We start from the raw sequence: 24912 nt of genomic DNA, 5'->3' as shown, positions 1-24912 counted from the left end.
ATCTCTTTAATACCTGAAAACAGCAATTGTACCCACCCCCCCACTCCCATAAATCTTCTCTTTGTCAAGAAAAATTTCTCCACTTCTTTGTAATAATCCTCCTATGGTATAAATTTCATTGTGAAGTCTGCGAGCTCATGACATGAAGGAGAGACTGATGATGCATATCTATCACTTGAGACCTTTTTCCATCACTTGTATGAACTTGACCCTACTAAATCCTTGGCACTGGTGACTTTTGTGTGGTGAATAGAAGTGTTGAATTACCATATAACCAGTTATTCTGGCTCCCTATCATTTAATAATTGCTATCACTCAGCCCACCATGAGATACTTTGAATCCCCAGTCAATTTATTTCTTGCTTTCACATTTTCCTCTTGAAAGCTCCTCAGCAAGAGGTGACTAATATAAAGGTGACAGGAGGGGCCGTCAGTCTGACCACAAAGTGAAATTTTAAAATCCTGAACAGCTTTACCGGGCAACATACTAATAGGACAAAATGAAACACTGCCATTGAAAGAACTAGATAAAATAATTCAAAGAGAGAGTATACTGCATCCTCCAAGAAGTCCAACCTAATTATGCTAGCCTTTGCATGTCTCCCTCTCCTACACAATCGAGTGTTCACATTAGTAATTAAATGGTGTAGTTATAGAGCACAAGGTTTAGAGTCAGAAAGACCCAAGTTCAAATTAGATCCCAGACTTACTAGCTCTGTGACCCTAGACAAATCACATAACCTCTATTTGCCTCCATTTCCTCATCTGTAAAATGGGGCTAATAGCACCTACCTTCCAAGGTTGTTTTAAGAATTAAATGATAATTTAATTTAGCACACAGCCTGATATTTAGTAGGCACTATATAAATGTTAGCTATTATTATTATATTATCTTACATAGCCCATGAATTATTTTTCAATGGCATTTGAACTTAAGAGGTAGTTGGGTGGCAAAGTGGATAGAGCATTGGCCCTGAAGTCAGAAAGACCTGAATTCAAATCCAGCCTCATATACTTACCAGTCGGTTGACTCTGGGCAAGTCACTTTAAACCTCTATTTGCCTCAGTTTCCTCAGATGCAAAATAGGGGTTAATAACACCACCTCCCTCACAGCATGATTGTGAGAAACAAACAACATAATATTTGTAATTTACTCAGCATAGAGCCTGGAATATAACAAACACTTAAAAATGCTTATTACGTTCCTTTGCACTAGTCTTATCTGCAGCTATATCTCAAGCTCTTTAAGGTCAAAGATCTTTTTTCTGCAGCCCTTCCAGGTTTCTAATCTGGGTGACTGGATGGTGCTGTATATCCACAACAGCAGGAAGAAGAAAAGAAGGTTGAGGACAGGGAGAGATAATGAGTTCTATTTTAGACATGTTGAGCTTAAAATTAAAATAAATTTGAAGAGGAGGAAATGCAGTATGTCTAGATTTGGTGGCAAAGAATTTGAATCCTGGATCTGATTCTCACTATCTGGATGAGCTAAAAGCTGTCACCACTAAGAATATTCAAGAGAATGTTTGGCAGACTTTAAAGGAGATGCAGAAGAACGTTCTGGAAAATGACAACATCCCTAGGACAAAGATGCTGAGTGTTCAAAAGGAGATGATCCTCATTTGGTATACAATTTCAATTATGTTAATTAACCAATCAGTCATGCAACTTCAACTTGAAATCTTTTATGACTGACAGGGAGACAGATAGGATGAGAAGAGGTGAGTCCTAGAGGCTATAAGAGAAAACATCTCCCAGATCTGGAAAGGTGAGATCAGTCAGTCAGTCAATTATCATTCAGTGAGCTTCTGCCATGTGCCAGGCACTGAGTCTGGCTCTGAGGATATAAAAAAAAAAAAAAAAGGCAAGAGTTAGTCCCTGCCTTCTAGGAGCTCAAATGAAGGAGACATGATGAAAATAATGATGTATAAATAAATAACCATCCTAAGAAGGTACTAGGATGGATGGAGATCAGGAAAGGCTTTTCATGGAAGGTGAGATTTTAGTTAGTACTTGATGGAAGGCAGGAAAGCAAAGGTGAGGAGGGAGAATACTTTGGATGAGTGGGTTCAATTCAAATTCAGTGGGAAGTTGCCCTGAACAATGTAATGGTGCCTATTCTCTACTCTGTGTCATGAGGCTAATTTGCTTCTGACCCAGTCTCATTGGAATCAGTGAACTGGAATTCTAATTTAGACTATCACAGCACTACCTTGGAAGGTTGGTCTGATCTTGAGTTATTTCTGACTTAGACCAACCCTGCAAAAACAGGTGAGTGTTTGAAGGATCATCGGTTTGAAAATCAAGAAATCTGGGTCTAGTCCAGGCTTTGCCAAAATAATTAACTGTAATCTTGGACAGGTGATGCACTTTGTGTCATTGAGTTTGAATTTTTACCTCCATTAAGATGAGGGGCTTTGGTTAAATGAGCTCCAGTATTTGCTCAAAATCCTATAAACCTCAGTATTATTAATCTGTCCAATATGAAATAACCATGAGTTTTACCAAAAAAAAATTATACACTCTGGGGTGTCCTCAGACCTCTCAGGAATTTAGAAACCAACCTCAATCTTTGGTTGATCCAGAATAGGAATGTTTGACTGACTGATTTCTAGGATGCATGAATATGTACTTGGGGCTATGTTTGCAACCAATGTTCATCTCATTGTTAGGATGGAAGTTTGCTAGTACATGGAGTTAGGGGAAGGAACGGTATATAAGGTGTTACAAAATACAGAGTGCCTTGGACCAGAGATTTCAGGAGTAACTGAGCCAGGATTAAGGATATGCAAGAACAGAAAATGGCAGTGATCAGAAGCAATGCAGCGAGTTCCTCCTCACTAACGGATCTAGGAGAAGTACCAGGCCAAATCCTCATGATATAATCACAGTGAGTCATCTGTCCAGTACAGGTTTGCATTGGGAAAGAGACAAGGAGGTCTGCATACATTGGAGATGGACTGGGTGAGGAGCATGCTTCACTAGGAGACCTCCAGTGGCCAGGGAGAGGCTATGCATCTGGGCAAGAAGTTTTAGACTAGGACACTGCAATCAGGACAGGTGCCAACAGGCAGCTTTGTCACTAATGACTCAGTTCCGGGTAGCAGGTCCAGGGCAGACTGAGGAGACCTGTACATGGCAGGTAGCAGCGTTCCCTGGTAGGAAAGTCATGGATGGTGTACAGAGAAATGGAAATGCGCAAAGGTGGAAAGGTGCAAAGCAAGGTCTCACTTCTTATTTCTAAACCAGCCTATAGAAGAACAACTAGAGTAAGGCTCCCAGACCAGAGGGGAGCCCATAATTCTGATATTCTGAACTCGTAGAACTTTCTAGCTGACTGACAGAAGCTGAGTCCAGCAGCAGTCTACTTTTGCTCAGACCCAAACCCAAGTCAGAAGTTGCAGGGTTCAGACCTGGACAGGAAGGGTGGGTTGGGAGTGGGACAGTAATCAGACTTGGTCTAGATCAAACCAATTTGGGAGTCTTGAAAGCTTGCAGGTCTCTAGCCTGTCCCTGAGATCCTTGACTAACAGAACACTCAACAGAGCCGGAAGCAGCAAGAAAACCAGCAAAAATGCCAGAGTCTTGCCTAACATCAAAATCTAAAGTCAGTAAGCAGGCTGGAAGAATGGGTAAACAAAAAAGAATGAGTTATTATGGTAGTAGGGATACTTAAGACACAAACATAGAAGAAAAGGATTTCAATATATCTACAAATATTGCTTCAAAGAAAAATACAGGCTGGGCAGAAACTCAAGTAGAAATCCTGGAAGAGATGACATAAGATTTTTAAAATAGTTTTAAATGTTTTTAATAAATGGAATAAGAGTACCTGAGGGAAAAACTGGAAAAGACAGAGAGCCATGAAAGAAAGAAGTGCAAAGAGAATTAACAACCTGGCACTAGAGGAACCAAACCTTGTCCAACACAAAATGCCCTGAAAATAAAAATGGACTGAAGAGAAGTCAATGACTCCATGAGGCAACAAGTAAAATTAAAATAAAGTTAAAATCCTGAAAAAAATAGAAGCAACTGTAAGGTAAAACAGCAAAAACAACTGACCTGGAAAACAGATAAAGGAGAAAAAAACATTAAGAATCATTAGATTACCTGAATGCTTTGCCCAAAAAAGGAGCTGAAATATCATGTTTCAAGAAATCTTAAAAGAAAACTGCCTAGCTCTCATGGAACCAGAGGGCAAAATGGAAACAGAAAAAACCAACCAGTCACTTCCTGAAACTCAAGAACACCATAGTCAAAATTCACAGCTTCCAGTTTAAAGAAAAAAAAAAAAGAAAACATTGCAAACACCAGAAAGAATATGAGTACCAGGGAACCATAGTTAGGATGACACAGGATTTATCAGCCACCCCCATAAAGGAACAGAGAGCCTGGAATATGATATTCTAGAAGGCAAAGGATATGGGCTTAGAGCCAAGATAATTAACCATCAAAACTGAATATAATGCAATGGAGACAGTTAGGTGATGCCATAGTACACAGAATACTGAGCCTGGAGTCAGGAAGACCTGAGTTCAAATCTAGTCTCAGATACTTACTAGCTGTGTGCCCCTGGGCAACTAACTTAACCTCTAATTGCCTCAATTGTAAAATAAGGATGACAGCACCTACTTCTCAGGGTTGTTTCGAGGACCAAAAGATATAATATTTGTAAAGTACTTAGCACTGCGCCTGGTACACAGTAGGTATAAAAATGCTTTTTCCCTTCTCTTCTCTCCCTCCCCCTCCCAGAACTGGAGAGGGGGAAAAAATAGGCTTTGAATGAAACAGAGGACCTGAGATGCAGTGAAACTTTGAAGTACAACTCCAAGAGTGAAGTGAAGCAAAAAAAGGGTAAACATAAAGGATTAAACAAGGATAAACTCCTCACATCAAAATATAGGGAGGTGACACGTGTCCTCTCTGATCCCTAACACCATCAGGGCTCATAGAGCTAGTCCAATTAAGTAAGACTGGGAATGATTCTGCTTTGTCTTGATCTTTAGAAAAGAATAGAAAAAAAGGGGGAAGAGGAATACACTTGGGGGTTGCAGAGGGGAGGTTAGGAAGAATTATCTTATAATTGGATGTACAAGTACACATTTAGAAATGAGGAGAGGTGGGAGAGCAGCTGACACTTAAACCTCACTTTCATTTGATCTGGTTAAAAAAAAAAAGAATATACACATGCATACACACAGAACTAGGTCAAGAAATATCATTGAACAGTGAAAAAGGGAAAGGGGAAGAGGGAGGAAAGGGAACTAGAGGGTATGTAGATTAAGGGAGGGGTTAGTTCTAAGAAAAACAAATTCTAAGGATGGACAAAAATATTTGCAGCTTTTTCAGGTGGTAAAGAATGTGGATCTGAGGGAGTATCTATAAATTGGGGAATGGATGAACCAGCTATGATATATGAGTGTGATAGAATACTACTGTGCTGAAACTCTTAGCACAAAAACCAAGATTACAGAGAATTTATGAAGAAATGCACAACCCACCTCCTGACAGAGAGGTGAAGGACTCAGAATGCAGAATGAGCAAATCGTTTTAGGACATAATGTGGAGATCATTATAACTGACCATACATGTCTGTAATGGATTTTGCATTTCTTATATTCTCAGTGGGATAAAGGAAATCAGAATTAGGGTGAGAGGGTAAGAGAGCTCATCTTAGCTAATTTAAAACAAACAATATATGTGTATGTATTTATATATAAAAGAAAACTCAAGAACCCTGATCAATACAATGATGAACTACATTTCCTAAGGACTCATGATGAAATGTGCTGCCCACCTCCTGACAGAGGTGACAGACTCAGCAGAGACTGATACATTTTTTAAAGACACAGCCATTGAGAAATTCTGTTTTGCTTGATTATACGGAGTTTTGTTTTTTCTATTTTCTCAGAGGGGAGGAGAGAGCTGAAGGGAGGAAGGGGGCAGAAGAGAGGGAGGGAGAAAAGTCTGACCTTTGAAAATACAATAAAATTTAATCTAAAAAGATATGCAAGAATGGGAAGATATCAAAAAGTCAAGACTAGTCCCAAACTTAACAGTGGTTTGGGAGGAAAATCAGGGACCTATGTAAAGGTGTTCTATCTTTAGGGGAGGACATTCACCTCTTTAAGGATGGAAAATGGAGGAATACCAAAGAAGAAAGCTTACCAGAACTGGGTGGAGAGTTACTAAAACTCCTTTGGGAATCAGTTTCAAACAAGTCTTGTGACAATTAGTAATTTGTTTGCATATGCATAGTGACATGTTCAAAGGATTGAGTTTAAGCTCTGCTCTGGGCTGGAAGGTTCTAAGTTTACTTCAGGGAAATAATAACTTCATCCAATAATAGTTCAAGATCATAAATCTAAAGCCTCATGAGAATTTAAAGATTGGTTTGTCCATCTCCTTTGTTTTATGGATGAGAGAACCAAAGCCCAGGGAGGCTGTGAGTGAGCTGCCAAGTTACACAAGTAGAAAGAAACACAGGGCTTGATTCATTAGAGGCAGGATTTGAATTTAGGTCCTCTGACTTCAAAATCAGTGCTTTCCCACTACAGCTTTTTTTTTTTTTTTTTTTTAATATATATATTGTTTAAAAGATTAGAGTTTGGAAATTCTAAAAAAAAAAAAATCTACTATGCAAAATCTAGTCCAATCAAATAAACAATAATTCAGAAGTAGAACTATATAGAATTCTTGGTTTTCCTGTTCCTAGCTTCACTTAATACTTTTTCACTTCTCTTTTTACTGGCAGCTCTTTGAGTCGGGAGGAAGGAGAGAAGGTAACTCTCAAGTCTCCCATCAATCACACCCCTACATCAAAAGCCAAGAAACTTTTTAGATTGCTTGTAGCAACATGCACTTGTATAGGAAAAAATCACTTGACAAAAAGTGCTCCATTTAACTAATGGTAGCTGAAATAAGATTGGTGTCTGACTGACACATCAATCAGATATTGCTGGTTTTTCCCCAATTGCCCTGAATCGTTGAATCAGTCCCTTTTAAATTTCTCTCACCCTCCACCCCTTCTCCCTTCAAACAATTGCAGTCAGATAGTTAAAACTGGTGAAAACATCTGAATGAGGTTGTTCAAGCACCCAAATAACGCTCTGAGAGACACTTCATGACTGGAGCAATTCATCCCTCCTTTAACCCTCGTCAGCTCAGGACAATAGTGCTTTATATTAACGATGAGTGTACACATTAGTGACCTTGAGCTCAGACCTTTCTTTTGTCGTCAAAGAAAAATCCTTGCTGATCCAGACATTTCAGCCAAAACCTTGCTGCTCAACATGCAGCTTTGACTATATATAGGGCTGTGATATAGGATGGCTTTCGGAAGACTGTTAGCTATAATAAACCATACAGAGATAAATCGTGATTTCAAAGCATAATTCATATGGTATGTTTAATATTTATGCCAAGAGGAAAAAATGTAAATGGGCAAGCATTTACTGCTTCACCATTTAAGTTATACCGACATGCTCATTTTTGTTGCGTGAGCCTTCTTCCAAGCTCCAGATGGATCAAACATCTACAGTGACAGCTAGGTTATCAGATGATCCTTCGGAACCTCCAACTGGTCACATAGGGTTACAGGTTCTGCCCCTTTAAATACAGACTAGGAAGCTGGGGTTTCTAAGGCACAACTGGCTCTCCTTAACTTCCTAGGAGTTCACCCTCATGATGAGGCAGGTAGTTTGATGCTGATTAAAAAACTCAGACATGACTTTCGGGAAAGAGAGGGAAGCGAACCTTTCCTGGCACACCTTGCTGAGTCAAAGACAGGTAGCAACAAGCAATGGCCTTGAGGAAACTGAATGTGTTTATTCACCAGCCTCTCCCATCAGGTGTTACCCTAAAGAAATTAGTGTACAGGGAATACCAGCTGCTATTAAAGGGGATAGTGAAGAGGAGAAAAAATAGAGGCTATTTAAAAAGTTAACAGGATTTTTTAAAAAAAAGATGAATTTTAAGACTTTATATTTACTCATTTCCCTCCCTCCCCCCGGTAGTGTTTCTTGACTTCTTCTTCTCTATGGGGTCTTTCTATTTTATATCACAGATCCCTTTGGCAATCTGGTGAAGTTTATGAATCCTTTCTCAGCATAATGGTTCAAAATGCATAGATTATTTTTTTCACTGTTTAAGGAATTTTTATTAAAGCAAGAATTTTATCATCCAAATTACCTATCTTTACTCAGCTCTCAATTCTGCTATCTAAAACAAGGGTGATAGTCTAAGTTTTTCCACAGTACGGAATTACAAAATTAAAGAAAAGAGTGCTTTAAATTTTTGTACTGCATTGAAAATTCTTTTGCCCCTGGGTCTATAAAACTTTAATTTGTTAAATTAAACTTGTGAGTAGTAAAATACATAAGTATTTTACTATTTGGGGGGGGTTGTTTTTTTTTAAATCAATAAGTAATCTAAGACTAGCATTAAGTTTGCTAGATCTGGTAAAATGCATAAATTGAAATACAAAAAAAATCAATTATATTGAAATACGGTTATCAAAATATTAAAAAACATAAAACACCCCAAGTTCATGGCCTCAGGTTAAGAACCTTTGTGCTCTGTAGGGACTGCTAAGCAGAAGGAACATTATCTCCTTCCATAGCCTGGAAAGGAGGAACTGTATATAGTAGGAAAGACCCTTGACTAAAACTGAAAGAGGGCAAATATATTTGAATTCTTCATGGAAATTAAAGGAAATCTCACCCTGCAGCCAGGTTATCACTAGGGATAATGAAGGCCACAAGAATGTTTCTTGGAAGTAGGACATGTGGCCTTCTAGGTCCTGAATTGTGATCTTTTGACCCGATCTGAACTTCACAGAACAGATGCTAGGAAACCTAGGATCCTCTAGGTCCTCAAGTACAGCCCTTTGATCGAATACAAACTTCACAGAACAGATCCCCTTGGATTTGTTCTGTAAAACTTGGACTCAGTCAAAAGGCCACACCCAAGGACCTAGAAGACTACATGTGGCCTCCAGGCTGCAGGTTCCCCACCCTTGGGCTAGGAAAAAGAATATGAGACCAGTGAGTCCCAGTCACCTTTTTACTAGTTCAGGAATTAGGGTTAGAAATGGAATTAAATCTCTAACCTACATCAATCTCCCTAAGATGACATATCGGAAACCTAGCTAATAAATCATTTAGCTAAAATAATAAGATGTTCTTCTGTTCCTCTTTCTCAGTTTTGTACACAATAGTCTCAAGAGTTTGCTATGACAGGATGGGACCTAAAGTTGCAATAAGTGAGAGATAACTCAGGGAGAGAAAATCCCAACAGTCTGAAAGCAAAGCAAATAGCCATGTGAACACAACAACCTAAGAATAATGGTTATGTTTACATGGAGGTTGAAGGTCTACATGCCTTTTCTCCTTTGATTTTCACAATAACCCAGTGAAGTAGGTGCTGCTAATATCTTCATTCTATAGACCAGGAATCAAGAACTAAGTGCCTTGCTTAGGGTAACAAAGCTAAGTGTCTGATACAGAATTCAGACTCAGGGCTTCCTGACTGATCTACCCACTACATCAGTGGTTCTCCAAGTGGACTCTTGGGGGTTTCTGAGAGCCTTTCAGGGGGTCCATGTGGTCAAAACTATTTTCATAATAATACTAAGATGTTATCTGCCTATTAAAATAGTCCTCACTTTGGAAAACTAATTTAATAAATTAAAGAGATCTGAAAAAAAAAAGCTAAACAATGCCACTTCTCACTAATTTTTTTATTTGTTTATTTAGGAAAATACAATTATAGTTCTTTTGAAAACGTTATTTACCTTAACATGTAATGGGCTTGTTACTTTTCAATTAATAGACATTTTTAAATTATTAGTGTTAATTGCTAATATAGTAAATACTGATAGATAGAGCCCATGTAAACAAAAGGTCATCAGAGGTATCTGCAATCATTTTTAAGAGTGTAAAGGGGTTCCTCATGAGACCAAGATGTTTGAAGACCAGATAATAGCATAATAGGTAATATACCAGATAATAGTATAACATGTAATATACCAGACAATAATATAACATATAACAGTGCTAACAGGAAACAGACTCCAAGAAACCACATCCAGCCCCCACAGGACTTTAGGGAAGGTCTCTCACCCTCTGCTGCTGTTAGGAATTTAGGCCAAACCCTACCCCTAAGTCTTGAAAACTATTTTTTGCCTCCCTGTTAGCACCAAGTGCACCCTCTGACCCTTGATCCCCAAACCTTCCCCTGAGGCTTCAATCATTTGTCCCCTTATCACCTGAGCTTGGTAAAGTCTCTAGTTGGCAACAGGCCTAACAGCAGAACTGTGAATACCCAAGGGGAACATGGAGTGAACAGGGAGGGGGAAGTCTTGGGCAACGCAAGGAGATGGACAGGTGGAAAAGCAAAAATGGTGGAAGAGAGAGACTACAGGAGAAGAACTCCAAAACATAAGATGAAAACTAGCTGCTTAGAATGGTACTTTACTTAAATATGCAGAACTGGACTTCTAAAAAAATGAAAGTGGGAGGATATAAGTCATGGCCGTCAGGTGCCAACACAAACTGCAAGAGGGAGGTGGTAAGGAGAGAGGCAAGAGTGAGAAGAGACAGACACAAAGAAGGACAGAGAGACAGGGACAGAGAGAGAAAGACAGACAGAGACAGAGACAGAGGCAGAGAGACAGAGAGAAACAGAGAGGAACACAGGAAAACAGACAAAGAGAAGGGGAGAAAGGAGGAAAGAAAGAGAGACACATAGAGGCAGTAAAGAAGAGATATGCGCATTCACACATACCAAGAGGTGCCAGCCACTGCCACCCACACGCTTCCCCCTGCACCTGGAGGAAGGGAATGTAGAGGAAGCTGCCACCACTGTCTAAGACCCCACACGCCTGAGTGGTCTGTCTCAGTGAGGTTCCCCAGGGGTTGAAGCAGACAAGGACTGTGCATCTGCCAGAGATTCTCATACCTGGAATGAAGTCAGGTACCTACTACATGAAAAGCCTTTTAGCAAACATTTCAGGGCTAGCTAAATGCTGACTCTTATGATTTCCCCATCACTAGGAGTGAGAACAGGGAGGAAGCAGGAAGAGAAAGTCTGGGATTAGGAGAAAAATTAAAGAGATCTGAGAAGGAAAGCCTATTGTGCCTCTGGGTAGATCAAAGCGGAAGGAGGAGGGGGAGGAATTTCTGGTAATGGAAACCTTATAGGCCCTTAGAGTCCAACCCCATTATTTTAAAGTTGAGTCAAAGACAGTGGGGTGAAGTCACCTGGCCAGACAGTGTCACCGAGCGAGTATGCACCTGAGGCAGGATTTGAGCCTGGGATTTCTGGACTCCAAAGCCAGTGCCTCCTTGTTCTTCAAGTAGCAAGAACTAGGATTATATGAATCCTTGGCAGCAACCACTGGAGTTGATCCCCCTCCTCCCTAACTCGGGAAGGTGGAAAACCCAAAATAATACTAGAGATAAAAAAAAGTTTTGGAAAATCATGATAAGGAGTAGGTCTATGATTTCATTGTTCCTTACTATAGGTAGTTTCACCTCCGTCACTGAAGGTTGGAACTTTCCCTACAAGTTATAATCTTAGAGAGTTTCCCAGAACACTCACTAGTTAAGTGACTTGTTCAAGATCGCATGGTCAGCATGTATCAGGGGCTGAATTTGGATGCAGGTTTTCATGGCAAACAGGTCAGCTCTCTGAAAGCTATATCAGACTGACTTTCAAAAGGATCATGCTAGGGCAGGAAATAAGCACGCATTTTAAAAGAATGAAAGGAAAATATAATTCTCTTTTTTGGTGGGGGTGGGGAGGAGAAAGGCAAAGGAATAGGAACTGATCAAAATACCAAAACAAGAAATAAAAATCAATAAAAGTAGAAAAAAGCAGAATAACCAGAGCCAAGCAAATCAATGATGAATGAGAATAAAATTGAAAAACAAATTTAGAAAGTAATAGAAATTTTTAAAAATCAATAGCCATATGCTAGGTGGAGTAATAGAAGTGAGCGTGAGGAAATTAAACTTTAAATTAATGAGGTCCCTACAGGGCATTCAAAAAGAAAAAAAAATAACTGAATTCTACATAACTGTATAATTGAATAGAAATTGTATAATAAAAAATAATAATTTTAGGAAATTCCCCAAAGTGATCAAGAACAAGAATAATTCCTCCACTGGTGAGAATTCACAGAACTTGTCATGGAGAAGGTCGAAATTCGAGTCTCCAAAACACAAAGAGATCAAATTTCAAAAGAATAGTGAAAGCAACTATATTAAAGGTTACTATATTATATTTACTATATAACTTATTGTATTATCTATTTATTGTATTATAAAAGCAACTATATTAACGGTTGGTAATTACATTTTCACCAGATCTTTCAGGGACAAAATTGGAAAGTGACTTCAAAGTATTGCAATAATACAGAAAAGTAATCAAAATTTGTGTGTATATACATGTATGTGTACATGTATATACTTATACATATATGTACACATACATGTATAATATACACATTTTCAAAGCATCAACAAAAACGTTACACGTCATCAAGAAACAGAACTTCTCTATTTCATGTGTTTCTGTTGACGTCTCACTAATCTGGTTTTTCAGCTCTTATCCCTCACTCTTAGGACATGACCAGTCACCTTTCATGAGAAAATGAATGGAGGGCAACAATAGATGTGGAACAGAACAGTTCTCTTTGGATTTTATGCTAATCTACACTCTTCAGCAGTAGACAGAAACTAAGGGATTACCCAAGGTGACAGAGAAGGTTAGCCTTCAAGGTCCCAGTCAAAGGTCACCTCCCTCCCTGAAATCTCCCCTGACTGCACCCAGCGGAGGTCTGGGTCAGCTAGGTAATGCGGTGCATAGAGTGCTAGAGATGAGTTCAGGAAGACTCATCTACATGAGCTCAAATCTGGCCTCACACACTTACTAGCTGTGTGACTCTAGATGAGTCACTTAACCCTGTTTGTCTCAGTTTCCTCATCTGTCAAATGAGCTGGAGAAGGAAATGGCAAACCACTCCAGTATCTTTGCCAAGAAAACTTCAAAATAACTGAAGAGTCAGATATGACTGAACAATAACACTCATGAACTACGCATATCTTTCATGAAACAGGAACAAGAGGGACTTCATAAACAATTTTCCACAGCAGTCCACATTTTTACAGTTTCACAACTAAGATTATAGAGAATATATCTTATTATGCCAACTCTTTGTGGATTAAAAGAAACCTATTAAATTAAAAGAAGAAATTTAAAATAATCACAAATACTGCTTACCAAAATTTAGGGGATATTGTCAAGGCAACTTTTGGAGAGAAATTTATAGTACTGAGTGTCTATACAAATAAGTGAAAAAAAGGGATGATTTACATTAATTCAGTCTGCACTTCAATACATTAGAAAAAGAACAAAATGGAAAGTAGAAAAGAAGATACAAAGGATAAAAGCAGAAATAATATTTTTGTTCTCTAGTTTATTGAACTGATAACGCCAAGAGTTGTTTTAACACCAAAACAAATAAAAAATAGCAAGTTTAATAAAAAAGGAAAACAAAAAATTATCAACATTTATAAGGAAAGGGAAAACTACAATGAATATGAAAGAAATTAAATATATCATCAGGGAATGAATATATTTGAGGTATTAAATTAAATGGATAAAAATTCACAAAAATACAAAATCATGACAACTGACATAATAAGCAAAGATAACAAATATCTCACTTTCAAAAGAAGAAATCAGACATCAAAAATTATCCTTCAAAAAAAAGACCTGGTCCAGATTTGTAAATAAATACATACTACATAGATTATTTTTTAACAGAAAAATGTAATGCTATCAGGTATTTTATGTGAGGCAAACATAGCCTTGATATTAGAATCTGATCAAGATGATGCCAAAAACAAACAAAAATAAGTAAATCTTACGAATGAATGTAAAGACAGAGAAGCTTCAAATTAAAACACAGCATCGCTTTGAAATAAAAACACTAAAAATAACTACATGAAATCTAGAGAGAAAATTTTTCTGCAATAGACTAACGTGAAAGAATTGTCACTACGAATAGGGATAAAAGCAAAGCATTGCTATCTGATATGATTATCAGAAATGCTAAGAATAGTGAGACAATGAAAAGAAACTCAAGGAATGAAGGCAGGTAACAAAAATGTCAAAACATGTTCTGAAGATGTTATGATAATTCCATAATCAGTTCATTTGCTTAGCATAGTGCCTATCACATAGCAAGCACCTGATAAATGTTTACTGATTGATCACGTCATTTAAAAAAAGAGACAGGCAAGGTTTAGAGGATAAATGATAAATCTCCAAAAAAAATATTTTCACATAGAAATCCGATATATACATTAATTTCAAAATAATTTGTAGCAGAAAAAAGAGGAAAATTCATTTACTGAGACACAGTATAACCTAATAATAACTTTTAAATTGCATTGACAAAAATGAAGGAAGTGAATAAGTGAAGGTAAATTCAGTGTTCATGGATAGGTCGACACAACATAGTGGAGTAAAAATAATTAAATTAATTTTAGATTTAGTATAATGCCAATCAAATTACTAATGGTTTTCTTTAGAGAACTGAATAAAATAATAATAAAACTCATATGAGAAAATAAAGGGAATTTCAGGAGAAATGGCCAAACCTTCCATATTGTACAGCATAAAACAAAGAAGCCATTATCTACATTATCTTTTTATTAGGCACAAAACAGAAAAGCTGACTAAAGGAACACAATGGAGATCTCAAAAATATAACCAAATTACACAGACACAACAGAGATCTCAGAAACAGAATTAAATGGACAGAAGAACCCTGTAGGAAATAAAAACTGTGGAAAGAATATATTACTGTATGGTCCTGGGAAAAATTTCTAGCAATACAGTAAAAAATAATTTTAAGTTCTCACCTCACACAATGAAAGAATTATGAGGAAAGCTGTAAGAAAATGGAATTTTGTTCTAATCATGAAAGAGATATGCATTTATATTTATTAAACAAATATAAGAAATTGGGAGCAAGAAAAATGGATTTAATTACCTGAAAAAAAATTTTAGTACTCCATAGTAGCATTTTAAAAAATGAAAAACGTTGATAGTCTTTTAAAATCTGTAGCAAATGTAACATATAAAAACTAGACGATCAATCAGACAGTATTTATTAAATGCTAAGGGCTACTAAAAACAAAAAAACAACCTTTCCCTCAAAAAAAAAAAGCCCTAAGAACAATCCCTGACTCCAGAAACTGATACAAATATCCAAAGGAAAGATTTCTTCCTCATTAATAAGAAGATAAATAAGAAACTTATAAAATGTGATTCAAACATTATAAACAAATCACTTGAAAAAATATTCAACCTCACTAAAATAGTAAGAAATGTTCAGATTAAAGTAGTTTTGAATTGTTTCTTTATACCATTAAACTTAACAAATTAACTAAAAACTGACAAGATTAAAAGGCTGCAGCATTTTTGAGAAATAAGGACATTTTCACATATTGTTGGCAAAATTGCAAACTTTTTGGAAAGAAGTCTAACACCTTCTTAGTGAAAAATTCTATCACTGGTAATACACTCTAAAAGCAAAGCATTGCTATCTGATATGATTATCAAAGAAAGGAAAAGCAAGCTATTTGTTGAAAGTTATTTCTAGCCACATTATCTGTAAAGATAATATTATTTCATATATTATTATACTGTATATTATATCTAGCAATATTTTATTATAAACAACTAAAAACTATCCAGTACTGGGAGAGGAGATGAATAAGCTGGAAATGAATGTAATGAATAATAAATAACACAATTAAAATTACAATAAAGGGCTATAAGAAAATTTGGAAAAACACGTATGGTGGCGTGAAGAAAGCAGAACCAGGAGTTTATGAATTGATTGCAAGAATATAAAAAGGGGAAATTATATACACAAATTAAATCAATAGACAAAGAATGACATAGGATACAGAAGGTAAAACTATGTCCAAACAATTTTATAATTTAAATTCATTTTCTAAAATGTAAAGAGTTGTAAATAGATGCCTTGATTTTCATATTTAGATACATGCACAATTATTTCATTATGATCAACTAAGCAAATGAAATACTCATTTAGCCCATTACTAAAGCTTTGCAATTCCCTTTTTATGTCATTTTTAGTTGAAAGTGCAGAGGACTGACTTGTCATCAAGAGACCGCAGTTCCAATTCTAGCACTGCTGCTTTTTGTTTGAGTGGTTTAAAATCTCATGACTTCTAAAGTCCTTTCCAGTACTACATCTATGATCTTGTGACCTCATCAAACCCTCCACAGTGTCTATTCAAAACCTTTTCTATAGTCCTTAAATGGTCCAAACACAGACTTTCCCTCGCTCTGATAATCTCAATTAGTCCTAAACTCAGATCAATGAGAGGCCTTCATTTGTCCCCCATACACTCAAAGCTTTTTAGTACTTCTATGCTCTCCCTCCTTCCTTTCTAAGTGAAAGGGTTGACTCGTCTTTACTCCAAACCTAACCAGAGATCAACTCCTCTTCTCACCAAGGATAAGCAATGGTTAACCCATCTTCTCACCAAGGACAACCAAAGGTCAACCTATCTTCCTATCAAGGTTAAATCAAGATTTAATTCATCTTCTCACCACGACTAACTCACCAAAGAAAACCAAGAATCCATCCATCTTTTCACCAAATCCAAATCTCAACCAAATCCAACCAACCTATCTTGTCACCAAACATAACCAAGAGTCAACCCATCTTCTCACCAAAGATATCCAAAGGCCAACCCATTTTCTCACCAAGGCTAACTCCTACACATCTGCTCTTGATATCATATTACCACCTGCATCCTTCAAGAACTCCCTCTATCAATTATTCATCCTCTCGTCTACATCTTCAAGACTTCACTGCTCCATTCCAAATATTTGAAGTGGGTAACTAGAGGGCACAGTCTGTTCCTTGGAATCAGGAATATCTGAATTCAAATCCTGCCTCAAACACTTACCAACAGTGTGATCCTGAATCAATTATTTAACCTCCCTCAGTCTCAGTTTACTCATTAGTAAAATGGGGATAATAGAAACAGATTTCACATAAAGTGCTCGGCAAAACTTAAAGCCTAGTTAATACCAGCTTTATTACTGTTCTTATTGTCACATGGAAGAGAATTAGACATTCATGTTGGCCCAGAAAACAGAGACCAAAAGAGAAAGGCGAGGGGACAGGGGAGAGAGAGAGAGAGAGAGAGAGAGGGAGAGGGAGAGGGAGAGGGAGAGGGAGAGGGAGAGGGAGAGGGAGAGGGAGAGGGAGACGGAGAGGGAGAGGGAGAGGGAGAGGGAGAGGGAGAGGGAGAGGGAGAGGGAGAGAGGGAGGGAGGGAAGGAGGGAGGGAGAGAAACAATGAGTAGAAGCTACAAGAGAAGAGATTTCAACTCAATATAATTGCAAACATGTAACTGTTGTTAACCAGTCTTCCTGTTCTAAAACATAAGGAGTGGGCTGTCTCTGGAGTTAGTGAATTCCAAACACCTGAAATTAGCCAATGGAGGAGGTTGGATGTTTTGTCAGAGGTATCAAGAGGGATTATTCCTGTTACAGGAAGAACGTGGATTTGGTGATCACTCTTCCATCTCTTAAGATTGTGTGATCATAGGGCAGCTAAGGTGGTTCAGTGAATGGCCCCGGTGTCATGAGGACCTGAGTTGAAATCCGGCCTCAGATACTTGATACTTATCAGCTGTGTGGCCTTGGGTCAATCATTTAACCCCAACTGCCTTGCCTTACCTCCCTTCAAAAAAAAAAAAAGATTCTGTGATTAAGTTTTAGAATCTGAAGGCAACCCCCTCATGTTACAGCTAAGGAAACAGCGCTCAGACGTCCAGTGCCACTGAGTTACAGCTGAACCAGGATCAGAGTCCCAGGTTTCCTGACTCTTCAGGGTGTTCTAGAGCCAAGTCAGATCTGAAGATTGTTAAATTTCAGCGTGAACATTTACCCCTCAAAAATGTTATAAATCAGGGCTTGATTTATTGCTTTGTTGATTGCTAAGACTTAAGAGTGATGGAGAAGGTGTCAACCAAGCAGCTAAAACTGAAAAGTATATCATGCCTATAACTCCGCCTGCCCCCCACCCCCATCAAAGGCCCTGGTTCAGCACGTGCCAGTCAATTACCAAGATTTTCCACTACACAGAACTAATAAGGGCAGATAAATACACAAATAACTCCAATAAGGGTTAGAAAATAAATACAAAAAAGGATTTCATTTCTGGACATCTGGAAGTCTTGCAATATGCTTCCCAGCCTTCAGTCAAAAACAAATTTTTTTTAAGTGGCTGTTGACTAAACTCTACTTCTGTCTGGAATTGGAAGTCTCACTCCTGTGACCCTGGGCTCTGAGAGGTGAGCATTTCAACTTTTTTTTGCCCACTCTCTACCCCCCATTCTCTATCTCCATGCCATGCTAACAGCAAACAAATCAACCCTTCCATGCCAATCAACTACCCTATTGCTCCAGTCCTCATTTCTTCAGATTTTTCTGCCCACCACACTCCCCTCCATGGACTCTCTCCTCTTACCACATTTTAAGCTGCCTGAGGTCAGGGAATGCCTCACTCACTTGTAACTGTATTTCCAGTGCTTAAAAAACTGCCTATGGACCATAGTATGCCAATATCATTTTCTTAGCAAAGATACCAAAGTGGTTTGCCATTTTCTTCTCCAGTGGATTAAGGTAAACAGAAGATAGGTGACTTGCCCAGGGTCACACAGCTAGGAAGTATCCGGGTTGAATTTGAACTCAGGTCTTCCAGACTCCAGGGCCAGCACTCTATTTACTGAGCTACCTAGCTGCCTCTTGTCCAGCACATAGTAAGTGATTAATAAAGCTCTTTTCCTCCTTCCTGCTTCCTCTCTTTTTCTCCTTTCCTTCCTTCTTTTCTTCCTACATAAAAATCACTTGCCTATATTATCCCTATAGCTTTCTGATGTGTCTCCTTACCTCTACATACCCTACAAAGTGCCATCAGATCAACAGTCTTAACAGAAACATCAGATAATCTGACTCTTCTAATCTGAATTTTTTCAATGATTACCTAATAAGCGAGGGGTGGGGGAAATCCAAGTTCTTACCCTTGACATTCAAGGTACTTTTCAATCTGGTTCTAAGCCACTATTCCAGTCTCACCTGTCTCCACATACATCCATACATATATGGTGCCTGCCTTCCAAACTGTCATATTCCCATAATTTCCTACCTCCATACCTTTGCTTATGCTTCTTCCTATGCCCAGGTTCTCTCTCTCTCTATCAGATGACACCCTCTTTTCCCTTCAAGGTTCAGTCCAAATATCGCTTTTCCCATGCCTGATTTTCTCAACCAGAAATGAAGAAAACATTTTCCTAACCTTTCCAAACAACTCCTCTTTACATTTTTTTAAACATAATTCTACTTAGCTATGGCTATGTACATGACCTGTCTCTTCTCCTACATGTGAGTTCCTTGTGGGTAGGGATCATCATGTTCTGTATTTTTCTATACCCCTACTGCAGGAAGAGTTAGTCTCTTTTGTGCCATAGATCCCTTTGGCATGTGGTGAAACCTATGAACTTCTCCGAATCACATTTCTAAAGGCATAAAGTAAAATAAATAGGATTATGAAGGAAACCAGTTTTAAAGAAATACAATTATAATATGTGTGTATGTGCATGTATATATACATATATACACACATATACATATACGCACCCACATATACATACATATACACATACATATAAACATCTACATACATCTTAACTTCAAGAACCTCAAGTTAAGAAAATCTGCCCTAGCGCAGCATCTTACAGAGAACAAGATTTAACATCATTTTTATAACTGTGTTCACATATACACTGTAAAGCTGGAAGGCTTATCCTCTAACTCCAGCTTAACCCCTTTTTTCCCATATGACCTTGGACAAATCACTAAATTAGGGTTTCACTCTTCTTAGCTATAAAATGGCAAAAATCTATTTTTAATTTGACTGTTATCGAAGAATAAAGAAAATCCTGGGAAAACTGCAGACTGCTACAACAATGTAAGCCATTGTTATCTGACTAAAGAAAAATGAGAAATGATTCTTCACTTATAAGCTGACTCTGAAAGCTTGAGCAAATGTACGTATTAACAGCGGTATATCACAATTGGAATCATGATATAGTTTTCCTAAATGCAAAGGCACCATCCCTCCAAATGTCAATTTCCTGTTGGGATGAGTAGTGACAAGGCCAGGAGGTGGGAGGGATCACAGGACAATGGCTCCCTTCACAAGCTGGGCACTGCCTGGTTTCTGCTTCTCTGGGAGGTTCCTTCCAAATGATCGGCCATTTCATAGATCCCTGGCAGCCAGTTCTAGGTATACACTTTCACTTTCTCTTCTGTTCTGATTTTTAATCGAAAACAAAACATCCACCCACCTCCTCCCTCCCTAAAAAAAAAGTATAATGAAAATGGAAAAATCTCACAATTCAGCACATTGAAGAAATAGGTGATGTAAAAAAAAATGGGTATGGGAGCATCACACGATGTGAAAGTATCACAGTTTTTTGGTGTCTTTTTCTCCTTTTTCTTCCCACTTACTACTATTCAGTTCTTCTGAGTTGTCAGAGAAACTACAGTTTTAGCTGGAACACAATGCTGTCTAGGAAGTGCTAAATGATGGGTAATATAGAATTACTAACCAGTGAAAATGCATTATAACATTTTTTTAAAATAGTTTACATATTTTTTTTACTATGTGCCAGGCGGTATGCTAGTAAGTGCTTTACAATTATTATTTCATTTGAGTCTGGCAAGAACCTTAGGAGGTAGGTATCCGTATTATGCCCATTTTATAGATGAGGACAGTGAAGCAAACAGAAGCTAAGTGACTTGCCCTCATTCACACAACTAAGTGTGGTCTAATGGCGGATCTGAATTAACTACTTGTGCCTTTCTCTGTACTCTGTAGAATATACTCTATGAAGTCTTAGAATGAATGAATATATTTTTAAAAGAATGCCAAGGAGTAAGGTCAGGCCTTGACCCATACTTTTTTGTCACTTTCTCAGTGTCTATTACAATAAGCTCAATAAATACCTGGTGAAAGAATAATACTTTATATCCAAATAATTATGAGTAGGATGAGGATACTGTCAATGCTGACACTGCTCAGAAACTGAGTTTTCTTTTTTTCACTCTATCCTTGGAGATCTCAATGAAAAGAGTGAAAACAAATGAACAGAAGGCTAACACTTAGATGAAAAGATATGAAGTGCTCTTTGTGGACAGCATCTTCATCTCTCCTTAAAGAAAGTAGCTTATGAAAAGAGCCATTTCCTCCACTTCCACCTCCTCGAAAGCTGTATCCAAGATTCACAATGGAACTGTTTCTGATAGCTGTTATGAACAGAAGTTTTTAAGAGTTCTATTGACATGCACAACAGGAAACAAAGATGGTTTGCAATTAGATAAGCATGGTCTACTTAATTCAGAAGGTGCTTAACAAAAGTGAACAGTCCTATTCTTCATCCTAAAAATCCCTCCTTTTCCTGAAAAGTATCTATTAGTTGGTCAATAAATGTTGGTTGAGTGAATGAGAAAACCTACAGCCAACTCAATGCTCAACAGTCAACTTTCCCTCTAACTTTTAAAAGTTGCACACAGATGATTGCATCAGTGGCTAGATGTCCAAGTCACATGATCAAATCCTAAGAATGCTGAGCATGCATACATTCACAGAGAGCATTACTGCAATCAAATAAAATATGATTTATTATAATTATTTATAATTATTTTAATTACTAATTATTAGCAAAATTAATTATTTTAATTCCTAAATTAAACATTAATCATCACGATCATTATTGTTTTACATGGCAATTATACACAATACAAGTAGTCAGCAATTCACATAAATGACTAATTATTAGTGTTGCTTTTGCACTGCTAAACAAAATCCTTTTTTTCATTTACTGTTAGCCCCTGACATCAGTTTCCTCTGACACCATGTACCTTTGTAGTTATGGATACATTTAAAAATCAAAATCCTGGCTAGCTCTTACTGCCTGATGGTTGGGATTTCCAGTCTTCAAACCAAACCCATGGTCTCAATTTTCCTCTGTTCCTCCTCCTTATACACCCTTTCCCCTCCCACTTGATAAGTCCTTGGGCAGGTCTCCAATCATTTCCTGGTCCTATTCTATCCTGAAGGTGAAAGGAGTTGAAACATAATGGAAACTCCAGGCAATGAGGCTCTAAACTGTCCAAATTGCAGACCCTGGCCTCAATGACATTCGCAGAATTCCTTTAAAAGAGGGTTTCTGTCCCTACTCTTGGTGGTAATTTCCTATAGTCAAAAGGTTTGTAAGCTTAATACCAGATCTATTCAATTATAGATTATTGGTAGGGGAACATCCAAGGTAAAGTCTAAAATTAAGTTATTAGTCATAGGACTTTAGACCAACAACAATAAGTTAGGGTCCTTTCATCCTTAGTAATACTGTGGAGACAATTAGGCTTGTGAAGTTAGCAACATAAATATTATTTGTATTTCAGTTGGTTAATGTTTAAAAAAAAATTCTTTTGTGGTCCACATTGTAAATACTTTAAAAAGAAGTATCACCTGACCAAAAGTTTGAATTGTTTTATCTATTATAAACTGTGTTAAAAATGAAAAATAAAATTAAAAAAAATAAAAGACGGTTTCTTAACCTGAGGATTGTGAACGTTTCATGAATATTTTCATAACGTTCAATTTCAATAAAATTGGTTTACTTTAACAACATTCTGAGAAGAGTTCTATTGATTTCAACAGACTATCAAAGAGATCAATGAAACAAAAAAAGGTTAAGAATTCTTGTTTATAAATTTATAAAAATCTGTAAATTATTGTTTTATAAAATTTATAAATATATGTCATTCTACAATTAGAAAGTAGATATTTAAAACATTCAAATGTGACCAAGAGGATGAATGGTATGAATGAGTCTTGATTACAGGGATAAATGATGGTATAAGATGCTTACCTAATTTGAAGGAAAGGTAGATTGAGGTGGGGTCAGAAGACAGAAGGGCATTGAATACCTAGAAATGAAGGCTTGGGGACAGAATGCCACTAAAGGAGAAAACTAGTAAAACCAATTATCTAGAGATTCGCTTCTCCACTTGAGATGTTTACTGAGGGCCTTCCCTTATCTAGAGTGTTTTTCCTAAAGTAAAAATATTTTAAGTTCTGGGAACTCAGATGATAACCATAAGTACTATTCTTAAATTATGAAACAAATACCAAAATTTTCAAAATGACTCCACAAATTTGGTATTATGCCCATTGATTCAAATTTATATTTTCTAGATCAGAAAGAAAAGATGCTCACAAAATGAATACAGTAAGATGCCATTGTCTTATTGTGAAAATAAGATACTGAAATTAATATTTATATAAGAAAACAAGCTTAATACAATCAAAGAATATTAGGATATGTGGGTGATAAGACTAAATTTCAAGTGATATAAGTAGTTATTTATTTGGGGTATCCTTTTAAATAAATATTTTCATTCATCTCACTGAATCTCTATGGAGAAAGTGTAAAGGTCAAGATTTTGCTCCATAAATCTGAAGGCAGTGCTAACCAATGCTACTCATTAAAGTAAAATTTTTACACTAGTTGTACTAATTTTCAAGATAACTGAAAGCCACTGAAATTGAACAAAGTAGAAATGTGTTCGTAACCAAAATAATGTAAAGGATCTAAAAACCATATTTAATGGAAAGAGGAATGCCAATTTTATATCCCATCATTCTCTTTTCACAGAATGTAAGTCCTAGATGTCACCAACCATCTTTATTTTAAGCAAAATTTTTATGTGGACAACTAAGAGTAAATATTTGACCTGCTGGGTTTTAAGAAGACCCATCCCTGTTCCTGCTCACAGATCATCAAATCTCCCAGAATTATCGACCACAAGACATAATCTGGTAGAAAATGAACCACAAACTTACTTTAACTTGTGGGTATGATTTCTTGTTCTTTTCACTAGAAGCACCAGGAAGTCCTCCATGGGACGGTCCTTCGCACACATAACGGAAACGAAACCCCCTCTGCAAAGGTTAACATAAAACAAATGTGTCAAAAATGCTGAGCTAAAGAATTACAACAGGTGAAAAAAACACTTTAAGGTTCTTATAGCAATTGACTACAAGTGGGGAATTACAAGAAAATTATAATCATGATTGCTTAACTTGATGTTGTCCTTCCTTTTCAAAGAGGACCAAATGACAACACCATTCTAGAGTCAAGTTTCAGTGACGGATCTGAACAATATGAGCTCACAATGCTCTACCACAGGTTGCACACAAATAGTCCATATGAACATTTGGGGTGGATTCTCTAAATTTGTGCATCCTGCAATTCCTTTGAAGCTGTCTCAATTTTTCTTTGCTCATAGAGCACAGCAACTTCTCTGATGAGGGCATGCCATGCTAGGTGGTCTTGTGTCAGTGTCTCCCATGTCCCACAATCAAATCCAAAGTTCTTGAGAGAGACCTTGAGAGTATCCTTGTATCGATTCTTCTGACCACCATATGATTGCTTGCCCTGTGTGAGTTCTTCATAAGATACTCTTTTTGACAAGTGAACTTATTGCATTCAAACAACATGGCCAGCCCATTGGAGTTGTGCTCTCTACAGCAGAGTTTGAATGCTTGGCAGTTTAGTTGGAGAAAAGGCCTCAGTGCCTGGTGTCTCATTCTGCCAGGTGATCTTCAAAATCTTCCTAAGACAATTCAAATGGAAGCAATTCAGTTTCCTGGCATGGTGCTGATAGACTGTACAGATTTCACTTCATTCAGAGTGAACTGCCAACTTAGCAAAGTCGTA

The 24912-nt window shown here is 37.3% G+C and overlaps 1 protein-coding gene across 2 annotated transcripts in view; it reads right to left on the bottom strand.

Moving 5' to 3' along the window:
• The window catches only part of NFKB1 (nuclear factor kappa B subunit 1), a 152844-nt gene that overhangs the window by 65430 nt on the left and 62502 nt on the right, over positions 1-24912 (bottom strand). For both annotated transcript variants that reach the window (XM_072625256.1, XM_072625257.1), the window contains exon 5: positions 24036-24134. In XM_072625256.1, the coding sequence (XP_072481357.1) occupies positions 24036-24134 (99 nt within the window). The remainder of the gene's footprint in view (positions 1-24035; positions 24135-24912) is intronic.

Source organism: Notamacropus eugenii, chromosome 7, assembly GCF_028372415.1.
Source record: "Notamacropus eugenii isolate mMacEug1 chromosome 7, mMacEug1.pri_v2, whole genome shotgun sequence".
Lineage (NCBI taxonomy): Eukaryota > Metazoa > Chordata > Mammalia > Diprotodontia > Macropodidae > Notamacropus > Notamacropus eugenii.
Note: the sequence above shows the minus strand (reverse complement) of the source record. Positions and strands in the feature narration are given on the sequence as shown.